Source organism: Cibotium barometz, chromosome 2 (genome assembly GCF_041138505.1).
Source record: "Cibotium barometz isolate CiBa-2024 chromosome 2, ASM4113850v1, whole genome shotgun sequence".
Taxonomy (NCBI): Eukaryota; Viridiplantae; Streptophyta; class Polypodiopsida; order Cyatheales; family Cibotiaceae; genus Cibotium; species Cibotium barometz.
In genome coordinates, this window is record NC_141047.1 from 69,799,544 (window position 1) to 69,817,432 (window position 17,889).

General features: G+C 43.0%; 1 protein-coding gene across 1 annotated transcript; it reads left to right on the forward strand.

Annotated features, from left to right (window-relative positions):
* Positions 1–461: 461 nt before the first annotated feature.
* LOC147641411 (pentatricopeptide repeat-containing protein At5g27110-like) lies at positions 462–4,818 on the forward strand. Its single transcript, XM_086821150.1, has one exon. It carries the CDS (start codon positions 745–747, stop codon positions 3,874–3,876), a length of 3,132 nt encoding a protein of 1,043 aa, XP_086677276.1. The 5' UTR covers positions 462–744; the 3' UTR covers positions 3,877–4,818.
* Positions 4,819–17,889: the final 13,071 nt, after the last annotated feature.

The following is a 17,889-nucleotide window of genomic DNA, read 5'->3' on the forward strand; positions in this document are numbered from 1 at the left end:
CCCTAGGCTTCCCAACAATCCTTATTGATTATGCTAACACCAACACCACCATCCAAGATTGTGGAGACTAGAAGTCCCTTATGCACGACAGGCTAAAGTGAAAAATTTAAAAAACTTGATATAAAGGCTTTGACTATTTTATATCGCTTGTCATCTAGATCTATTCTTCATTTTCACTATTCCCATGCCTTACACGTGGCAGGTTCGAGAGAAGAAGAATTACACATGGCAGGTTTAGGAGAAGAAGAACGAGCTGAAGACTTGTTGCAAAGGGGTATGCCCAGCAAAAGGGCATTGATTATGATGAGACCTTTGCACCCACATCTCGTATGACTACCATTAGGTGTCTCATTGCTTTGGTAGCACATCGTGGGTGAAATGTACATCAGTTGGACATTAAGACTTGATTTACATGAGGAGGTGTATGTAATGAGGAGGTGTATGTATTGCTGCAGCCTCCTGGTTTTGATATAAAAGGAGAAGAGTCTATAGTATGCAGGTTGAAAAAGAAGAAAGAGCTTTAGCATAGGTTTGGGGAGAGCAATGGGTACCTGCATATCGTGGTGTAGAAACCACGTGGCTACATTCCAGGCTACATTCCAAGGCTCTGTTACTTAAGGCTCCTCTATTTTATTCAATTACAATGATCGCCTTTTTAGAAGGGTCTACAGTCTACCCCCAAGTCTTGAGTCGTCCTCACCATGAAAGCACGCAGCCGGGAAGAACCAGAAACGATGCTGAGAGATGAGAGCTCAGCACACAGCCAGGCACTTCGTATTTGGTTTGGGGTCAGACACACGTCCCGACGCAAGGCAACGCTGCCAGAAATCTGGGCTTTGGAGAGCAAGCAAGCATGTGTTAAACGAGCTCGACTTTGGCACGCATGGTATACTGCTCCCCCACAAACCCTATCTGGTAACATTGATTTGGGGTCTTAATCTGAGCTTAACGCCCAGATTAAGGTCGATAATCATTGCCCTTGAAAAGGGCTGGAGCCAGCAAACTAGAAAGAGCTTTCAAGCAAGACCTGATTGGCCTGTATTTGGGGTTAATCCATCACAATATGCTTCCGTCTTGCGTTCCTGTGGTGCGGCAAAGGGCCTTATGGATGGCATGTGCGTTCATGCCCACATCATCCAGAATGGGCTTGACCAAAACGCCCTTTTGGGCAACCTGCTCGTACAGATGTACGGTAACTGCGGAGCCCTGCATGAGGCATCTGCAGTTTTTGCATTATTGCCCCATAGGGATAACTTTGGTTGGAATTTTCTTATCAGATCATATGCAGCAAATCGGCTAGCTATGGAAGCTCTCCAGCTCTATGAACAAATGCTGTCGGAAGGGGTACTTCCAGACAGATTCATTTTGGTAGGAGTTCTCTCTGTATGTGCAAGCCATGAAACTCTTGGCATAGGTAGGTTGCTTCATGCATGCAGTGCAGGGAGCAGTTTGGAGCTAGATACGGTGATCGGTACAGCCTTTATGAATATGTATGCCAAATGTGGCAGCCTAGAGGATGCTCAGACATTCTTTGATAAACTATCAGAGCAGGATGCGGTGGCTTGTAATGCCATGATTGCAGCATTTGATCAATCTGGACAAGGCATGGATGCCTTGCAGCTTTTCAATCAAATGCAGCAGCGGTCGGTGCTTCCAGAGAGGGTTACCTTTCTTAACACTCTCTCTGCTTGCACCACTAAAGAAGCTTTAGCTGAAGGAAAGAGGCTGCATGTTGGCTGTGTGCACAATGAATTCAGTGCCCACCTTTCGGTGGGGACAGCTCTTGTGGGCATGTATGGCAAGTGCGATAGTGTGGAGGATGCACGAAGGACATTTGACACGATGATAGAGCATGATGTGGTGTCTTGGAATGCTATGATCACAGTATATGCACAGCATGGGCATATTAAGCAAGCTCTTCAACTGTTTGAAGAGATGCAGCATCGAGATGTGATGCCTGATACCATCACTTTCATCAGTATTCTTGATGCATGTGCTAACCAGGGAGTGGCACTGGATGACAAGTGGATACAGGCCAATATCAAGGGGACTGCAGCAGGTTCTGATATGGAAGTTGGGACGGCTGTTGTGAACATGTATAGCAAATGTGGCAACCTGGGATGTGCATGGGAGTCGTTCAATGCAGTGCCAAACCGAAACATTGCTTCTTGGAATACCATGATACTAGCATTTGTTAGGGAGGGGAAGCTGGACAGAGCTCTTCAAATAACAGAAGAAATGCATCAGAATGGTGTGGTTCCCAACAAATTCACCTACGTTGCCATCCTTGATGCGTGTGCTGGCCAGGCAGCCTTTGATGAGGGGAATTGGTTGCATACCTGCATCATAGAAAATAATTTTGAGCTTGATGCTGCTCTTAGCATCATGAACATGTATAACAAGTGTGGTAGGTTGGATGAAGCACATAGACTCTTTGAAAGAATTTATGAACGGACTGTGGTTTCTTGGAATGTTATGATCTCAGGGTATCATGAGAATGCTCATGACCGGGACGTACTTCAGCTGTATCAGCAAATGCTTCATGAGGGAGTGATGCCAAATGATGTCACGTTTCTTTTCATCCTTGATGCATGTGCCAGTGAGGCAGCGTTTGCTCAAGGCAAGCGGATCCACAGTTGCATTTTTGGATCAGAGTATGAGTCAGATGTAGTTCTTGGAACGGCCTTTGTAAACATGTACAGCAAGTGTGGCAGCATACCATGTGCACAGAGAGTGTTTAATGAATTGCCTGAAAAGGACACAGTGTCCTGGAGTGCTATGATCTCAGCATATGTTCAGGGTGGGCAGAGCAATGATGCCTCAATGCTGTTCAACCAAATGCAAGAGGAAGGAGTAATTCCTGATAAAGTCACACTTGCAAGCATTCTCTGTGCATTTTTTAGCCAAGAATCCCTAGCACAAGGTAAGCAAATGCATGCACGCCTTGTGGCTGTAACAAACGAGCTTGATGTTGTCGTAGAGACTGCTCTTATCTGCATGTATTGTAAATGCGGTGGCCTCAATGAGGCATGGATTTTGTTCATTGAAAAGCTTGACAGAAGTGTGGCTTCATGGAATGCTTTGATGTGTGGGTTTACTCAGAGTGGTCATGGAGGGAAGACCTTCCAGTTATTTGACCAGATGCAGCAGGAAGGGTTGTTGCCCAACAATTTAACTTTTGTGAGCATCCTCGATGCATGCTGTAGCCAAACAACCTTATCCAAGGGCCATCAGATCCATGCTGGTGTAATTGGCAGCAGCCTTGCATGTGATAATAAGGTGGAAACTGCCCTTGTGAACATGTACGCCAAATGTGGCAACCTAAAAGATGCGGAGACTGTGTTTTTCACCATGTCTATGCGGAACATTGTCTCATGGACTGCCATCATTGCAGCAAATGCTCAGCATGGACATGGCAAGGGTGCCCTTCATCTCTTCAATCAAATGCTAGAGGAAGGACTGACGCCAAACAGGGCCACTTTTGTCAGCATCATTTCTGCATGTAGTCATGCTGGTCTAGTGGATGAGGTAAAATATTTTTTTGATTATATGCATCATAAGACTGGCATCTCACCTAGCCTGGACCTTTATAATTGTATGATTGACCTGTTTGGGAGGGCAGGAAGGCTGGATGAGGCAGAAGCTTTGATAGCTAACATGCCACAGGATCCAACTGTTGTGTCATGGACGACCTTGCTTGGTGCCTGTAGAAACCAAGTTGATGTAGAGCGAGGAGAACGGGCTGCAAAGCACCTCTTTCGATTGGATTCACACAATGCTGAACCATATGTGGCACTGTCAAACATATATGCTGCAGCTGGCATGGGGGAAGAAGCACAAATGGTGTTTAACAGGATGCGGGGAAAGGCTGCCTAGAAGGAACTAAGAGCTGTGTCCCTCAAGGACTCCCAGTTTCACAGAAGCTTCTAAGTCGGAAAAGTATCCATGTCCCACAAAGACTATGTTACACTATTTTTTACCTCCTGAAATTCTGCAGTGAACACCGAAAAGAAGACTACTACCTCTCACTTACAGAACTTGCAGTTCAACCACTCACGTGTAGGTTTCATGAAAACTTCCCTCCACTCTACACCTCGTATTCCTTCTCCTTCCCTGCTTCTCATGAGCTTCAGACACTCAGTTAGGTGAAACTGTCCCATCATGAAGTGGGCTAGAAAAGCATGGCCTGGTTGTTCCACCAACGAGATGTGCTTGTTGTCTTTGCCAGAAGCCCACTATATTAATTCTGTAGACTTTCATTGCCAGGTTGCAAAACCCTCTGGATGCACTGGGTAGTAGCTGTGTGCAGTAGATGCTTGACCTTCCCATGGTTGTTGGAGTTCCTTCAAATGGCAACCTACAGCAGTCAGTAGGAAGAAGATCGACAAAGGGCAAGCTTCGTGAAGGTCAAGATATCATCGTTTCCTCTTGTTTTTGTTGGAATGGACATCGCCTTGTGCTGCCACGTCAGCTAGACAATCTCCCACATGCCTAATAAAAAAGGATCCTAAGGGGACATATAAGGCAAAGGCTTACACACGTTCTAGGTATCCCCCATTTTATATGTGGTCGAATGGGATGAGAGGTGGGGAAGCCTCAGGCCTCAGGTTGGCGGCGTGTTCCACTTGTGTATCCGACCCTCTGCTCCTACAGTGGTATCAGAGCACAGGATGTCTCTCATTGAGATGATCCTCCATAAAATTGTATAGATTCCAAGTACTAATTATGCATTGCATTATGTATTTATCCAAGTACTAATTATGCATTGCATTATGTATTTATCCACCTTGGAACATGTGCAGAGGTGTTTTCTTGCAATTGATGTCGGCATAATTGGTACTTGTATAGAATCCAAGTACTAATTATGCATTGCATTATGTATTTATCCATCTTGGAACATGTGCAGAGGTGTTCTCTTGCAATTCACATCAGCATGTGCAGCTGTTTTAGTTGTGCTGAGGAAGCTTTGAACCTCTCAAAGTTGCAAACTTTGCAAGTAGAATTGGCAAATATCAAGGTCTATGAGAGCAGCAGTGAGAGTTGGTATTAGTAGGGCTGTGGGAAAAAGAGAAGAACAATGGTGTGGACATAGTTGGAAAAGAGGTATGGAACAAGATCGGATGCCTTAGCTTGTGACAACTATGTCCATAGATAGTGCTGTAGGTGGTTTGGTGTAGGTGCGTATACACCGTGCGGGTGGTTATGTGGCATAGACATGGTCATCACCGCCCTTGAAACGCGGCAATCACCGAGCCCCAGCTAATGCTCGAATCCTTGGCCATCTCCTAGCCCCATCGATGGTCACCCTATCGATGTCTAAGCTAGGGTTTCCACCAAAGACACGTGCACCAATGGATTCTCCTCATAATGGGGGCCTTTATAAATGTGCACCAAACATAGATGTGAGGTACATACTGAGAGGCGTGCATTGAGTATATACTAACACATTCATCAAGCAAGCAAGATTCAAAAGCATACAAGAAAGTAAGGAGAGGGAAGAAGACCTCACAAGTAAACTATTACGAGGAAATGATTGCGTATTGCTTATTATAAAAAATGACATATATGTAAGTGACTAGTTTTCTTGTAGCCATATATGGTAGTGATGTGTGTGAACACATTAGGACCAGTTGGGATGCTTTTTTTCTCTTTAGGAGGTTTTTTTTTTCCCGTATTACTATATACTCATCTTAGGGTATATTCATCTTCTTTGTACAGTACATATTCATTATCTATCATCTCATTGTGTGCTCTCTTGAGTTTCTCTACTCTGTGTGTGTGAGAGAGAGTGCATTCTTGCAATCCTATTTTTAACATTTGATATCAGAGTATACGTTCCTCGTCCCTGTGTTGTTGCTTATCTTTCATCTCGAGTCGCTTGTCTTCTTGAATCAGATCAAGTAGCCCTTTTTGGAGAAGAAAGAGGACTGTGAAGTATGCAGTACTTTGTACTACAGTAATGTGGTTAGATTTTCGTTTTAGGTGCATTTTGGGGGTCATGCGTACGGTTTTCGATTTTTTTCAGACATCTTCGGGATTGTATTTGCACCATTCTTCATCGGATTTTAGAGTAGTTTTGTCAGATCTACAGACACGTGTGCAGATACACGAGAAATCATGTACGGACTTCACTTTAGCGACATCGATCTCTACATCTTACGAGTAAAATTTCTACTCACTATATTATGCATTCCTTTCATACGGTCTCCATTGTCATCGACCTTATTAGCAGCCACCTTGGTTGCATCAAAGAGTACTTAGCACTTTGCAGGTTGCGTGATTACTTGCTTGGGTATTATTAGAAATGGAAGACTGCTGTATTTCGGATGTTATCCATTGTTGAGGATAAGCTTGACAGACGGAAGTGCAGATCCACGAAAAAGCATCTACGGGCTTTACTTCAACGACATCGATCTCTACATCTTACGAGTAAAATTTATACTCACTATACTCTACATTTCTTTAATACGGTCTCCATTGTTGCGACCTTATTAGCAGCCACCTTGGTTACATCAAAGAGCACTTAGCACTTTGCAGGTTGCATGATTACTTGCTTGGGTATTATCAAAAATTGCAGAACCGCCTCACTAGATGAGCTCGATATCTCAACACTCCCCCTCGAGCTCAACTCCATCTCATGTACACCAAGCGAAACATGAATTTGCGAAGCTTCTCTGTATCCAATGCTTTGGTGAAGATGTCAGCGACTTGATCCTGTGTGCTGTCATAAACAAGGTCAACGTCTCCTACCAAAACCTTCTCTCTGACAAAATGGTAGTGGACCTCTATATGCTTCGTGCGAGCATGAAAAACTAGGTTCTTGGCCAACTATATACTGCTAATGTTGTCACAGAAAATGATAACTTGTTTATCCACTGATAGACCCAAATCTGCAAGTAGCTTTCTCAACCAAGCTACCTCACATGTTGCCATAGCAGCACCTCTGTAGTCGGCCTCTGGTACTGGATAGAGCAACCGTAGGCTGCTTCTTGCTGCTCCAAGTCACAGCAGCACTCCCCAAAGAAAACATGAAGCCACTAGTAGATCTTCTATCTGAGATACTATCAGCCCAATTAGCATCTGTGTACCCATGTACACATCTCAGTGTCCCAGTTTCATAAAATAGTCCACAATGCAACGTAGACCTCACATGCCTCAGTATGCATCTCAATGCATCCAAATGCGGCTTTCGAGGAACCTACATAAACTGACTCACCAACCCAATAGCATAGCTCAAATCTGGCCTGGTGATCGTCATGTAGATCAAGCTTTCTACTATGTGCCTAAACATAGTAGGATCCTCCAAAATCTCTCCTGAATCTGCACTCAACTTGCTATTCTTATCCAATGGCACTGAGATAGGCTTACAGCCTGTTATACCATACTTGGACAACATGTCCAAGCCATACTGTCTCTGCAGTAATCCAATACCACGTGGTGACGTGGTGACCATACTTGGACAACATGTCCAAGCCATACTGTCTCTGCAGTAATCCAATACCACGTGGTGACCTAATCACCTCAATGCCCAAGAAACATCTGAGCTCCCCCAGATCCTTCATCTCAAACTTCTGTCTAAGCAAGATCTTTACATCAAAGATCTTTGCATCATGGTCCCCTGTAATGATCAGGTTATCTACATAGATGACGACAACAAGCACAACCCCTCTATCACTGTGTCTCACATACAGCGACAAATCTACATTAGCTACATGAAAGCTAATAGCGACAAGATATTCAGAAATCTTGTCAGACTATGCTCTTGGTGCTTGTTTTAAGCCATACAAGGCTTTCTTCAACCTGTAAACATGCTCGTGGTGACTCACATCCTCATAACCAGGTGGCTGCAACATATACACCTCTTTCTGCAAATCCCCATGCAAGAATGCATTCTTTACATCCATCTGATGTGAAGACCATTGCTTTGATGCAGCCACTACTATCATAACTCTCACTGTTGCCATCTTGGCAACTGGGCTGAAAGTTTCCTCATAATCAATGCCACATGTCTGCGCATATCCTTTGGCTACCAATCTAGCCTTGTACCTGCTTATGCTTCCATCACTGTTATGTTTTACTTTGTACACCCACTTGCATCCAATGGCTTTCTTGCCTTTAGGAAATTGCACTAAATCCCAAGTCTCATTTCCATATAGTGCATCCATCTCCTCATCCATAGCTTTCTCCCAACACACATTTCCAACAGCCTCATCAATGCATGTGGGCTCTACAACTTGTACAACTTTTGCCATGTATGCATAGTGATGTGCCACATAACCATCATAGGTAAACCTCTGCCCAGGATTCTTCACCTCCCAGATCTTCGTAGCTTTGCATTCATGGCTTTCATGTAGCCTTCTTTACACTAGGTGTTCTCATAGTTGGTATCCCAAGATTCTCATCAAGGCTCATCTTTGAGCCACTAGACTCTCCATCAACATGAGAATGCCTTGAAGAAATGTCAGGCATACTAAGGGGCTCAATCACTTTCTCTTTACCTTTATGTGATGTACTAATCACATTTGCAGGACTGATACTATGACGCAGCCTGCCATTCCATGGTCTATCAACTGAACCACTAGATGAGGACTCTCCTGATCCACTCAAAGACTGTGATTGCTGACTTGCATTCTGTGCAACCACATTTCCACTCATACTAGCCCCAACAATAGCTTCTTTTTCAGAGCAAACCAGCTGCTCATCTAATCAAAAACATCCCTGCTTACCCTTAACTCACGTGTAGCAGGGTTATAACATCTGTATCCCTTTTGCTCAAGGGAATACCCAATAAACACACATTTTTCAGCTTTTGGATCCATCAGTTCATCTGGCACATGCACATATGCAATGCATCCAAAGACTTTCAGATGAGATAAATCAGGTTTTCTGCCACTAGTAAACCTCTCCTCTGGAGTTACATCATGTATGGCTGCAGTTGGAGTCCTGTTCATGATGTAAACTGCTGTAGAAACAGCCTTAGCCCAATAGCTATGCGGCATATTCTTCTTCAAAAATTCAGAGAACTCATTGGAGAAGTACTCTCCCCCTCCATCTGACTTTAGTCACTTTACATATTTCCATGTTTGCTTTTTGTAGCATAACAATACCATCATTACGCTACCAAAACTCAATGTCCAAATAATAGTGCAACGGTCCAAGATCTGACATCTAAAAAGACTTCTCTAAATCATCTCTAAAATCTAAAATATGATAATCATTAGGGCCTGTGAGAGCAGCATGTCATCAGTCACAACGTATAACACAATTACTAAAAATAAAACATCCTTAGTCTCCTTAATATAGAGGGTACTGTCAGTTGGGATGTTGCAAAAACCCTGTGCAACCAAGTATGTATGTATTTTTTTACACCATGCTCTGAAAGCCTACTTAAGACCATATAAAGGTTTCTTTAATCTACATGTGAGTTTTGATATCCAACTGACATACATTCCAACCTTTATGTGCTGCAAATGTAATGATAATCTGCATGGTAGTCATAAAACATGTGGGTGCAAAGGTTTCACCATAGTCAATGCCTTTTTCTTATGCATAACCCTTTGCAACAAGCCTAGCTTTATATCTCTCAACTCTGCCATCCGCTTTACGTTTAAGCTTGTAAACCCATTTTGTACCAATGGCCTTCTTGCCAAGAGAGGCAAGTCTACCAAATTACAAGCATCATTTTTTAGTATCAAATCATAATCATAATCATATTGCATAACACTCATCCAATTTTCAGATTACTTTGCTTCATCATTCTCTTCATCACATAAACTGGCAATAAGAGCATAACCTGCGTCAACAAGAGATGCATTAGGGGAAGGTTGAGGTCTATAGGGGCCCTTTAAGCTGCCATATTATGATTTTAATGACTTTTTGTTAAAATGTTAAGTTTCTTTGACTTTAGATACCTTCTTATTCTTCAAATGGCTAGAAGTTTGAATTTCAAAGTTTCTCGTCAAAATTGAATTTAAAATTGAGTGTGCAAAACCATATCATGTGACATATCTATGGAAAGAGTTCAGCGACGAGTAGATTCTGGATCTCTAATCTCCGACAAATTTTGAGCTCATATGTAGAAGTTATGGATGTCCGAAATTTCAAAAACTTTTTCCTCCACTTTCTGGGAATGAAAAGTACAAAAGGCATCTTTTAGAGAATCTTTTGACCACCTTTAATCACCCAACATTTTTGTATGCATGGCATCACATGATTGGCCCTTTTCCTTAATAACCTTTTAATCACATGGCATCTTAAAGGGCCCCTATAGACCTCAACCTTCCCCTAATGCATAATGAGAGCCTGCACGTGTTCTGCTAGGCAAAGGAGTCACCAATTTGTTATCACGTAGTGTTTACAGCACCAGCCATTTTGGCATACTTTTAGACTCCCCAATTTTTCTTCTTTCCTCATTAATTGCATCATCCACATTTACCTCAGATTGATTTTTGGGCTGAAAAACATGTTGATTTGTAACATGTGGGCTCTACATCAATGTGTCATGCATTGAACAATGGAAGGAGAGTGTCGAATATTTTGAACATACATTTTGCTATTTTTTTACACAAAAGCAAGGACTGAATTACATCTTCCATAAATACAACATCTCTACTCAACACAAGAATCTGCTTAGTAGCAGGATGATAGAGACTGTAACCCTTACTTTTCGAGTTGTACCCCACAAAAGTACATTTAACATCCTTATCATCAAGCTTGTTGTTGCGAAGTTGCTTAAGCACTAATGCATTAGCAAGATAACCAAAAATGTGTAAGTGAGTCACAGAGGGCTTTCTACTATTCCAAGCTTCAAAAGGCGTAATTGCATGCAAAGCCTTTGTAGGACACCTATTCAAAACATATGTTGCACACATGACTACTTCTAGCTAGAAACCATGAGGTAACTCTTGATTTTGTACCATACAACGTGCCATCTCCATGAGAGACCTGTTTTTACGTTCAGCTATACTGTTTTGCGTTCAGCTATACTCTTTTACTGAGGTGTATAGGACACAGTACATTGGTGTTTTATCTCATGATCAGCCATGTATACATGAAACTCCTTAGACATATACTTCCCCCCTCGATCAGTACACGCAAGGTACCAATCTTACATGTAGACGCAGCAAAGTGCCTAAAGCACATAAAAACCTTTGATTTTTGTTTCAATGGATATACCCAGATATGTCTGGAATAATCATCAATGAATGTGACAAAATAGAGATAGTTCCCAATAGATGGTGTCCTCATAGGACCACATACATCACTGTGTATCACCTGCAATTTTTGGACAGCTCTAACTGAACTATCTTTGGAAAATGATGCCTGCTGCATTTTCCAAGAATACAAATCTCATAAACATGTTTGATAGGGGCTTCAAGATATGGTATCTTAGACACCATGTCATGTTTATGCAAACGCAACAAACTACCAAAGTTCAAGTGCACAAAGTGTGCATGCCACAACGTAGCATCACCTATTGTCTTTGTTGGTAAAAATTATGTATATAGCATGCCTTTGTCTTTCATACATCTGTCATCCTCACACTGAACCACTAAGCCAGCCTTAGTAATGGTAGAGATAGATAACAAGTTCTTCTTAATCCTTGGTACATATAATACATATGAAAGCATGATTGTTCTGTTGAGATATCGAGCTCATCTAGTGAGGCGGTGGACACTGATGACCCGCTTGGGGGATAGGCCCCACACTTACACCACTGGCATGGTTGGTGAGACCATGGGTGATATGTGGCCAGTGGTGGGATGATAGGCTGTGTGACAGCAATTCTAGAGACTGGCATAGTTATAGCGCTAGCTCATTTAGTTGGGCTCACACTATAGAGAACCCTAGTATGTATTTGGTTGAGTACCTTTTCATATTGTGTGTACTCTTATCTTTGTATATGGTGTGTTGAGTGTTGTGTGAAGAAGAAGATTTTCAGCCTCTCACCTTGTGTGTTCTCTTTTAGGGTTTTGTGAGTTTGTGTGTGCTTGCAAGAGCTCAAGCTCTCTTCCCTCTGCATCTTTCATTGGTATCAGAGCGTGGTTCATGCTAAGGGGGGCTAAGCTGCAAGCAAGAGAAGCACAGGAAGCGGTATGAGGGTAAGAGCTTCATCTACTCTTCCCTATTTGTGTTGGCGACTACACCATTGTCGAGAGCTCTACGGGAGGCACCGGCAAACAATCTCTGATTGAGGAGCTTTCGTTACGGGAGTAAATCTATAGGGTAACTATAGCGTCCTATCGGACAATTGGACAGAATTTTTCATGCCGAAAATGCGTTTCGGGTGCGTTAGGACCTTCGTTTCTCAGAAAGCAGGCGATTTCAAGCACTGCAGGTAAGTCATCGATTCTATGCAAAACTCTGTTTTAAGAACTGCAGGAAGACAGATTGGTTGTGCAGACATTGTGTGTGCTGCAAGGAGGTCAACAGTCGCCATTGGGTGTATGTATGCACATTGAGGTCGCTGGTTGTGGCATTTGAGTGTAGTACAGAACCGCTGACTGCAAAAAATACAGCAGTTTGTGCATGACAAACCAGATGTTTCTGGTAAATTTGTGTGTCTGGCAAGATGTCAAATGATGGCATAAACCAGATTGTTGCTGAGAAGCTTGACAAGGATAACTTTGATGCTTGGAGGTTCAGGTTGACAAATTTCCTGATGGGAAAGGGTTACTCTGGGACTACATAGAAGGTGAGCATGAAGAGGCACCAGAGATACCGAAGATCAATCCGATTGCTGCAGATGTGAAAGACTTCAAGGATTGGAACCAAGGAGCCAGAAAAGTTATGTATTGGCTCTCTATCAGTATACATAGGACACCATGATTGGGCACATACAGGATGCCAAGTCCCCCAAGGAGGTGTGGGACACCTTGGTAAAACTCTATGAAACGAATACCAAGGCACGAAAGATACAGTTGAAGAATGAACTTCATACTGTGGAGAAAAAGAGTATCTCTATGAATGACTATGCATTGAAGATCAAGGGCATTGTGGAATCCCTTGCATCTATTGGCGTTTCAGTAGATGATGATGATAAGGTGAAAGTCTGTCTCTACGTGGTCTCGGGCCACAATACAAGGCATTCAAGACATCTATTCAGACTTGGGAAAACATTTTCAATTTCATAAATTTGGTGTCTATGTTGATTATAGAAGAGAAGAGCTTGGGTGAAGACCAACAATCTTCACAAAACAAAAATAGTTCAGAGCAACAGGCCTTCTACACAAGTTCAAGAAGAGGACAAGGTAGAGGAGGCCATGGACGCGGCCAAGGAGGTGGCCGAACAGGTAATCATAATTATGGCCACAACAGCAGCAACAACAACACTCCCACAATTCACAACAACAACAACACGCAGGTGAAAGAGGCCAATTCAGAGGCAAGGGAGTCAAAGAGGTCGTGGAAATTGGCAAAGGCAGCATAATGATACACGTGGATGCTTTTATTGTGGTAAGCCTGGACATGTGCAGGCAAATTGTTATAAGAAGCAGGCTGACATGCAAAATGAAAAATTGCAGCAAAACAACTATGCATCCTCGAGTAGAAACAATGAGGATAATGAAAGGTTGTTTGTTATGTAGCATGTCGTTAATGCCATGTCTGAAAATATTGAAGCAGCACATAAAGATGATGTATGGTATGTTGATTCAGGTGCTTTGAACCACATATGACAAGTCATGGGGAGTGGTTCAAAGAGATGAAAAACCTTGAAAGACCAGGTTTTGTGGAAACAGGGGATGACACTGCTCATTCAATTGCCCATGTTGGAGATGTGCCATTGTCTATGCAGGATGGCAAAGTGAAGTACCTTGCAGATGTACTTCATGTTTCGAACATAACAAAGAATCTGGTTTCAGTTGGCCAGACAATTGAGCAGGGTTTGCAGGTTCGGTTTAACCTTGATGTGGTTATGATGAAGACTTAAACACAAGTGCAGGTTGGTTGCAAAAAGCAACAGAGTGGGCAGAATGTTTACATTGAATGTAAACATGCCTGCTGCGATGTTTTCAAATGGTTCAGGAATTGTTGCAGACACAGACATTTGGCATAAAAGAATTGGACATGTCAAAATGTGTAGAGAATGAAGTCTATGCAGACTAAAGGAATTGTGACAGGGCTGCCAAAGTTTAAAGTTGAAGGTGTGCAAAAAATATGTGAAGCATGCCAATTTGGAAAGCAAACAAAGCATGTATTTCCACGTGATAGAAATGTGAGCAGAAATGCACTAGATGTTGTGCATTCAGATGTATGGGGTCCTACGAAGACCATGTCTATGGGAGGCTGCAGGTATTATGTGACATTTATGACCACACAAGGAAAGTGTGGGTATACTTCATGAAGGAGAAGGGTGAGGTGTTCACTCATTTTCAGAATTTTAGAGTGGTGTAGACCCTTTAATATGAGGTAGTTAGTAGAAGCGGTCCACACCTATGAGTGCTAGGACCCCATGGAATGATTAGCATAGGTAGATGGAGGTCCGGGGCATCTTGGCACATGACAAGGCATTACGTCTAGATAGGGATTTTTCTTGATGAATATGTTGGACATGGCAAGGTTTTGTTAGTGTTGAATTAGAGTCAAAGATGAGGATATAGGTAAGGAAGCTTGTTGGAGGTATCTGCAAGTTTAAGGGTATTCTAGGCATGATGGGTCATACCATGGGCCAGGCTTGCACCTGCCATGGTTTCTCCATCTCCAAAAATGTACCTGGAGGGTTGGCATTGAGACGGAAGACTTTATGACCACCACGATCAAGGGTAACGAGCTCTTTGTTTGTGATGCTTGTCATCAAACCCTTGATGATGCGTGGGTGCTGTGCACGGTTGCTTCTATCAATAGTGGACGAAGTTGTCCATGACTGGTTGAAAATCCTTGCTACACTTGACACCCTCCTAGATTGCAAACCTGGCACACAATTCATGCTTCCAAATGGCCACCCTTCATGAACCCTCCAAATGGCCACCCTTCATGAACCCTACAAAGCCATTGCCTGGCTTAACACCATGAGTGTAAGTGTATCTCCACAACATGAAACAACCACCCTTAGGGTCTAGAAAGTTTTCTGCTTTGACAGAAATATGCAATGCAAACGGGTCTAGATAGATTATTATTATAGTTTATAGGATCTTTGTTAAGCATTTGGTGACTCCAATATCTCAAATGCTTTAATGTTATAGTTTATATGATCTTTGCTAAAGAACCCACATAAACGAGCATCTAATATCATGATAAACATACTCATTTTTTAATGCTGCATTGCTAAGAATCCATGTAAATGAGCATCTAATGTCATGATAAACTTACTCATTTTTAAATGCTCCATTGTTAAAGAGTTTTTGGATACTTAATAGAAGATAAAGAAGAATTAAAAAAGAGCTTCATACCTTATTGAAAAAGAAAAAGGACAAACTATTCTCTTTAGAGCTTTATGATCAGGCCCAAGAGGAAATCATAGACACACTCTCACCCCCCTCGACTGCCCTTCCCCCTCACGCCCCATCCTCCCTTGTGAGACCAAACACCATGCCTCACCAAAGCCGATCAAGCGGGCACTATCGACACCCTCCAAGAATGACAATCAAGCATTGTTAACAATTCCCCTCAACTCTACATCCTCGACCACCCACATTGTAAGAACCCCGATCTCTTACCTTTACAACAATGACAACCAATGGTGGGTGCTGCTCGAGAACCTTCTTGTAGCTCAAGGTTTCTACGATGGCTACACAAGGTTTCTACGATGGCTACACAGAAATGTAGATCCCTAAATGGCCACCCCAAAAACCCAAGCGCAAGAAGCCAACAAAGCCAACAAAGCCAACCAAAGCCAACCCAAGCGCAAGAAGCCAATAAAGCCAACCCTAAGTCAAAGCTTCAACGTTGGCTAGTCCTGGACCACCTGTTACAAGCACAACGTTACTACGGAGGCAACACTCGCCTTCGGCTACCCAAGAATGACGCCTGTGCTCATTGACCATAACAACTACCCAGGAAGCTGTGAAGGTCCCACGATCATTGGTTAGGCAACCCCAAGCATGGCAAAGCTAACAATGCTGCCCACCACGTGCCTCTTAGATGCACAAGGCTTCCACGATGGGAACTCCATCATTTGGCTCCCATGGCTTAACCCTCAGTAGTTCACCCAAACCACACCAACCAAGCAAGTACTTGTCGACGAAGACAGTTGGTGAGACCAATGGGCAAGAAAGTTCCCTCTTCCTCAACTAAATCCTACGAACTTTCCTCCACCCAATCCATGGGTATGTTGAGATATCAAGCTCGTCTAGTGAGGCGGTGGACACTGATGACCCGCTTGGGGGATAGGCCCCACACTCATACCACTGGCATGGTTGGTGAGATCTTGGGTGTGATATGCGGCCAGTGGGATGACAGGGTGTGTGACAGCCACTCTAGAGACTGGCATAGTTATAGTGCCAGCTCATTTAGTTGGGTTCACACTATAGAGAACCCTTGTATGTAATTGGTTGAGTACCTTTCATATTGTGTGTACTCTTATCTTGTATATTGTGTGTTGAGTGTTGAGTAAAGTAGAAGAAGATTTCAGCCTCACCTTATGTGTTCTCTATTAGGGTTTTGTGAGTGTGTGTGTGCTTGCAAGAGCTCAAGCTCTCTTCCCCCTGCATCTTTTCATGGTATCAGAGCCTGGTTCGTGCTAAGGGCTGAGCTACAAGCAAGATAACCACAGGAAGTGGTACAAGGGTAAGAGCTTCAACTACTCTTCCCTATTTGTGTTGGTGACTACACCCTTGTCGGGAGCTCTACGGGAGGCACCGGCAAATGATCTCTGATTGAGGAGCTTTCTTCGCAGGAGTAAAGCTATAGGGCAACTATCGCGTCCTATCGGACAGAATTTTCTGGGCCGAAAACGCGTTTCGGGCGTGTCTGGACCTCCATTTTTCAGAAAGCAGACAATTTCGAGCACTGTGGGTAAGTCATCGATTCTCTGCAGAACTCTGTTTTAAGAACTGCAGGAAGACAGATTGGCTGTGCAGACACTGTGGGTGCTGCAAAGAGGTCAACAGTTGCCATTGGGTGTATGTATGCACATTGAAGTTAGTGGTTGTGACATTTGAGAGTACTACAGTACTGCTGCAGAAAATACAGCAGTTTGTGCAGGACAAACCAGAGTGTTGTTTCTGGTAAAATTGTGTGTTTGGCAAGATGTCAAAATGATGGCATAACCCAGATTGTGGCTAAGAATCTTGATAAGAAAAACTTCCATGCTTGGAGGTTCAGGTTGACAAATTTCCTGATGGGAAAGGGCTATTGGGACTACATAGAAGGTGAGCATAAAGAGACACCAGAGATATCGGACATAAATCCGACTGCTGCAGATGTGAAAGAGTTTAAAGACTGGAACCAAGGAGCTAGGAAAGTTATGTATTGGCTCTCCATTAGTATACAGGACACCATGGGCACATTCAGGATGCCAAGTCCCCCAAGGAGGCGTGGGACACCTTGGTAAAACTCTATGAAACAAATACCAAGGCACGTAAGATACAATTGAAGAATGAACTTCATACTGTGGAGAAAAAGAGCATGTCTGTGAATGAATATGCATTGAAGATAAAGGGTATTGTGGAATCCCTTGCATCTATTGGTGTGTCAGTAGATGATGATGATAAGGTGGAAGTCTGTATACGTGGTCTCAGGCCACAATACAAGGCGTTTAAGATGTCTATTCAGACTCGGGAAAACATTCCCAACTTTACAGATTTGGTGTCTATGCTGATTATAGAAGAGAAGAGCTTGGGTGAAGACCAACAGTCTTCACAAAACAAAAACAGTTTTAGAGCAACAGGCCTTCTACACAAGTTCAGGTAGAGAACGAGGTAGAGGAGGCCGTGGACGTGCTCAAGGAGG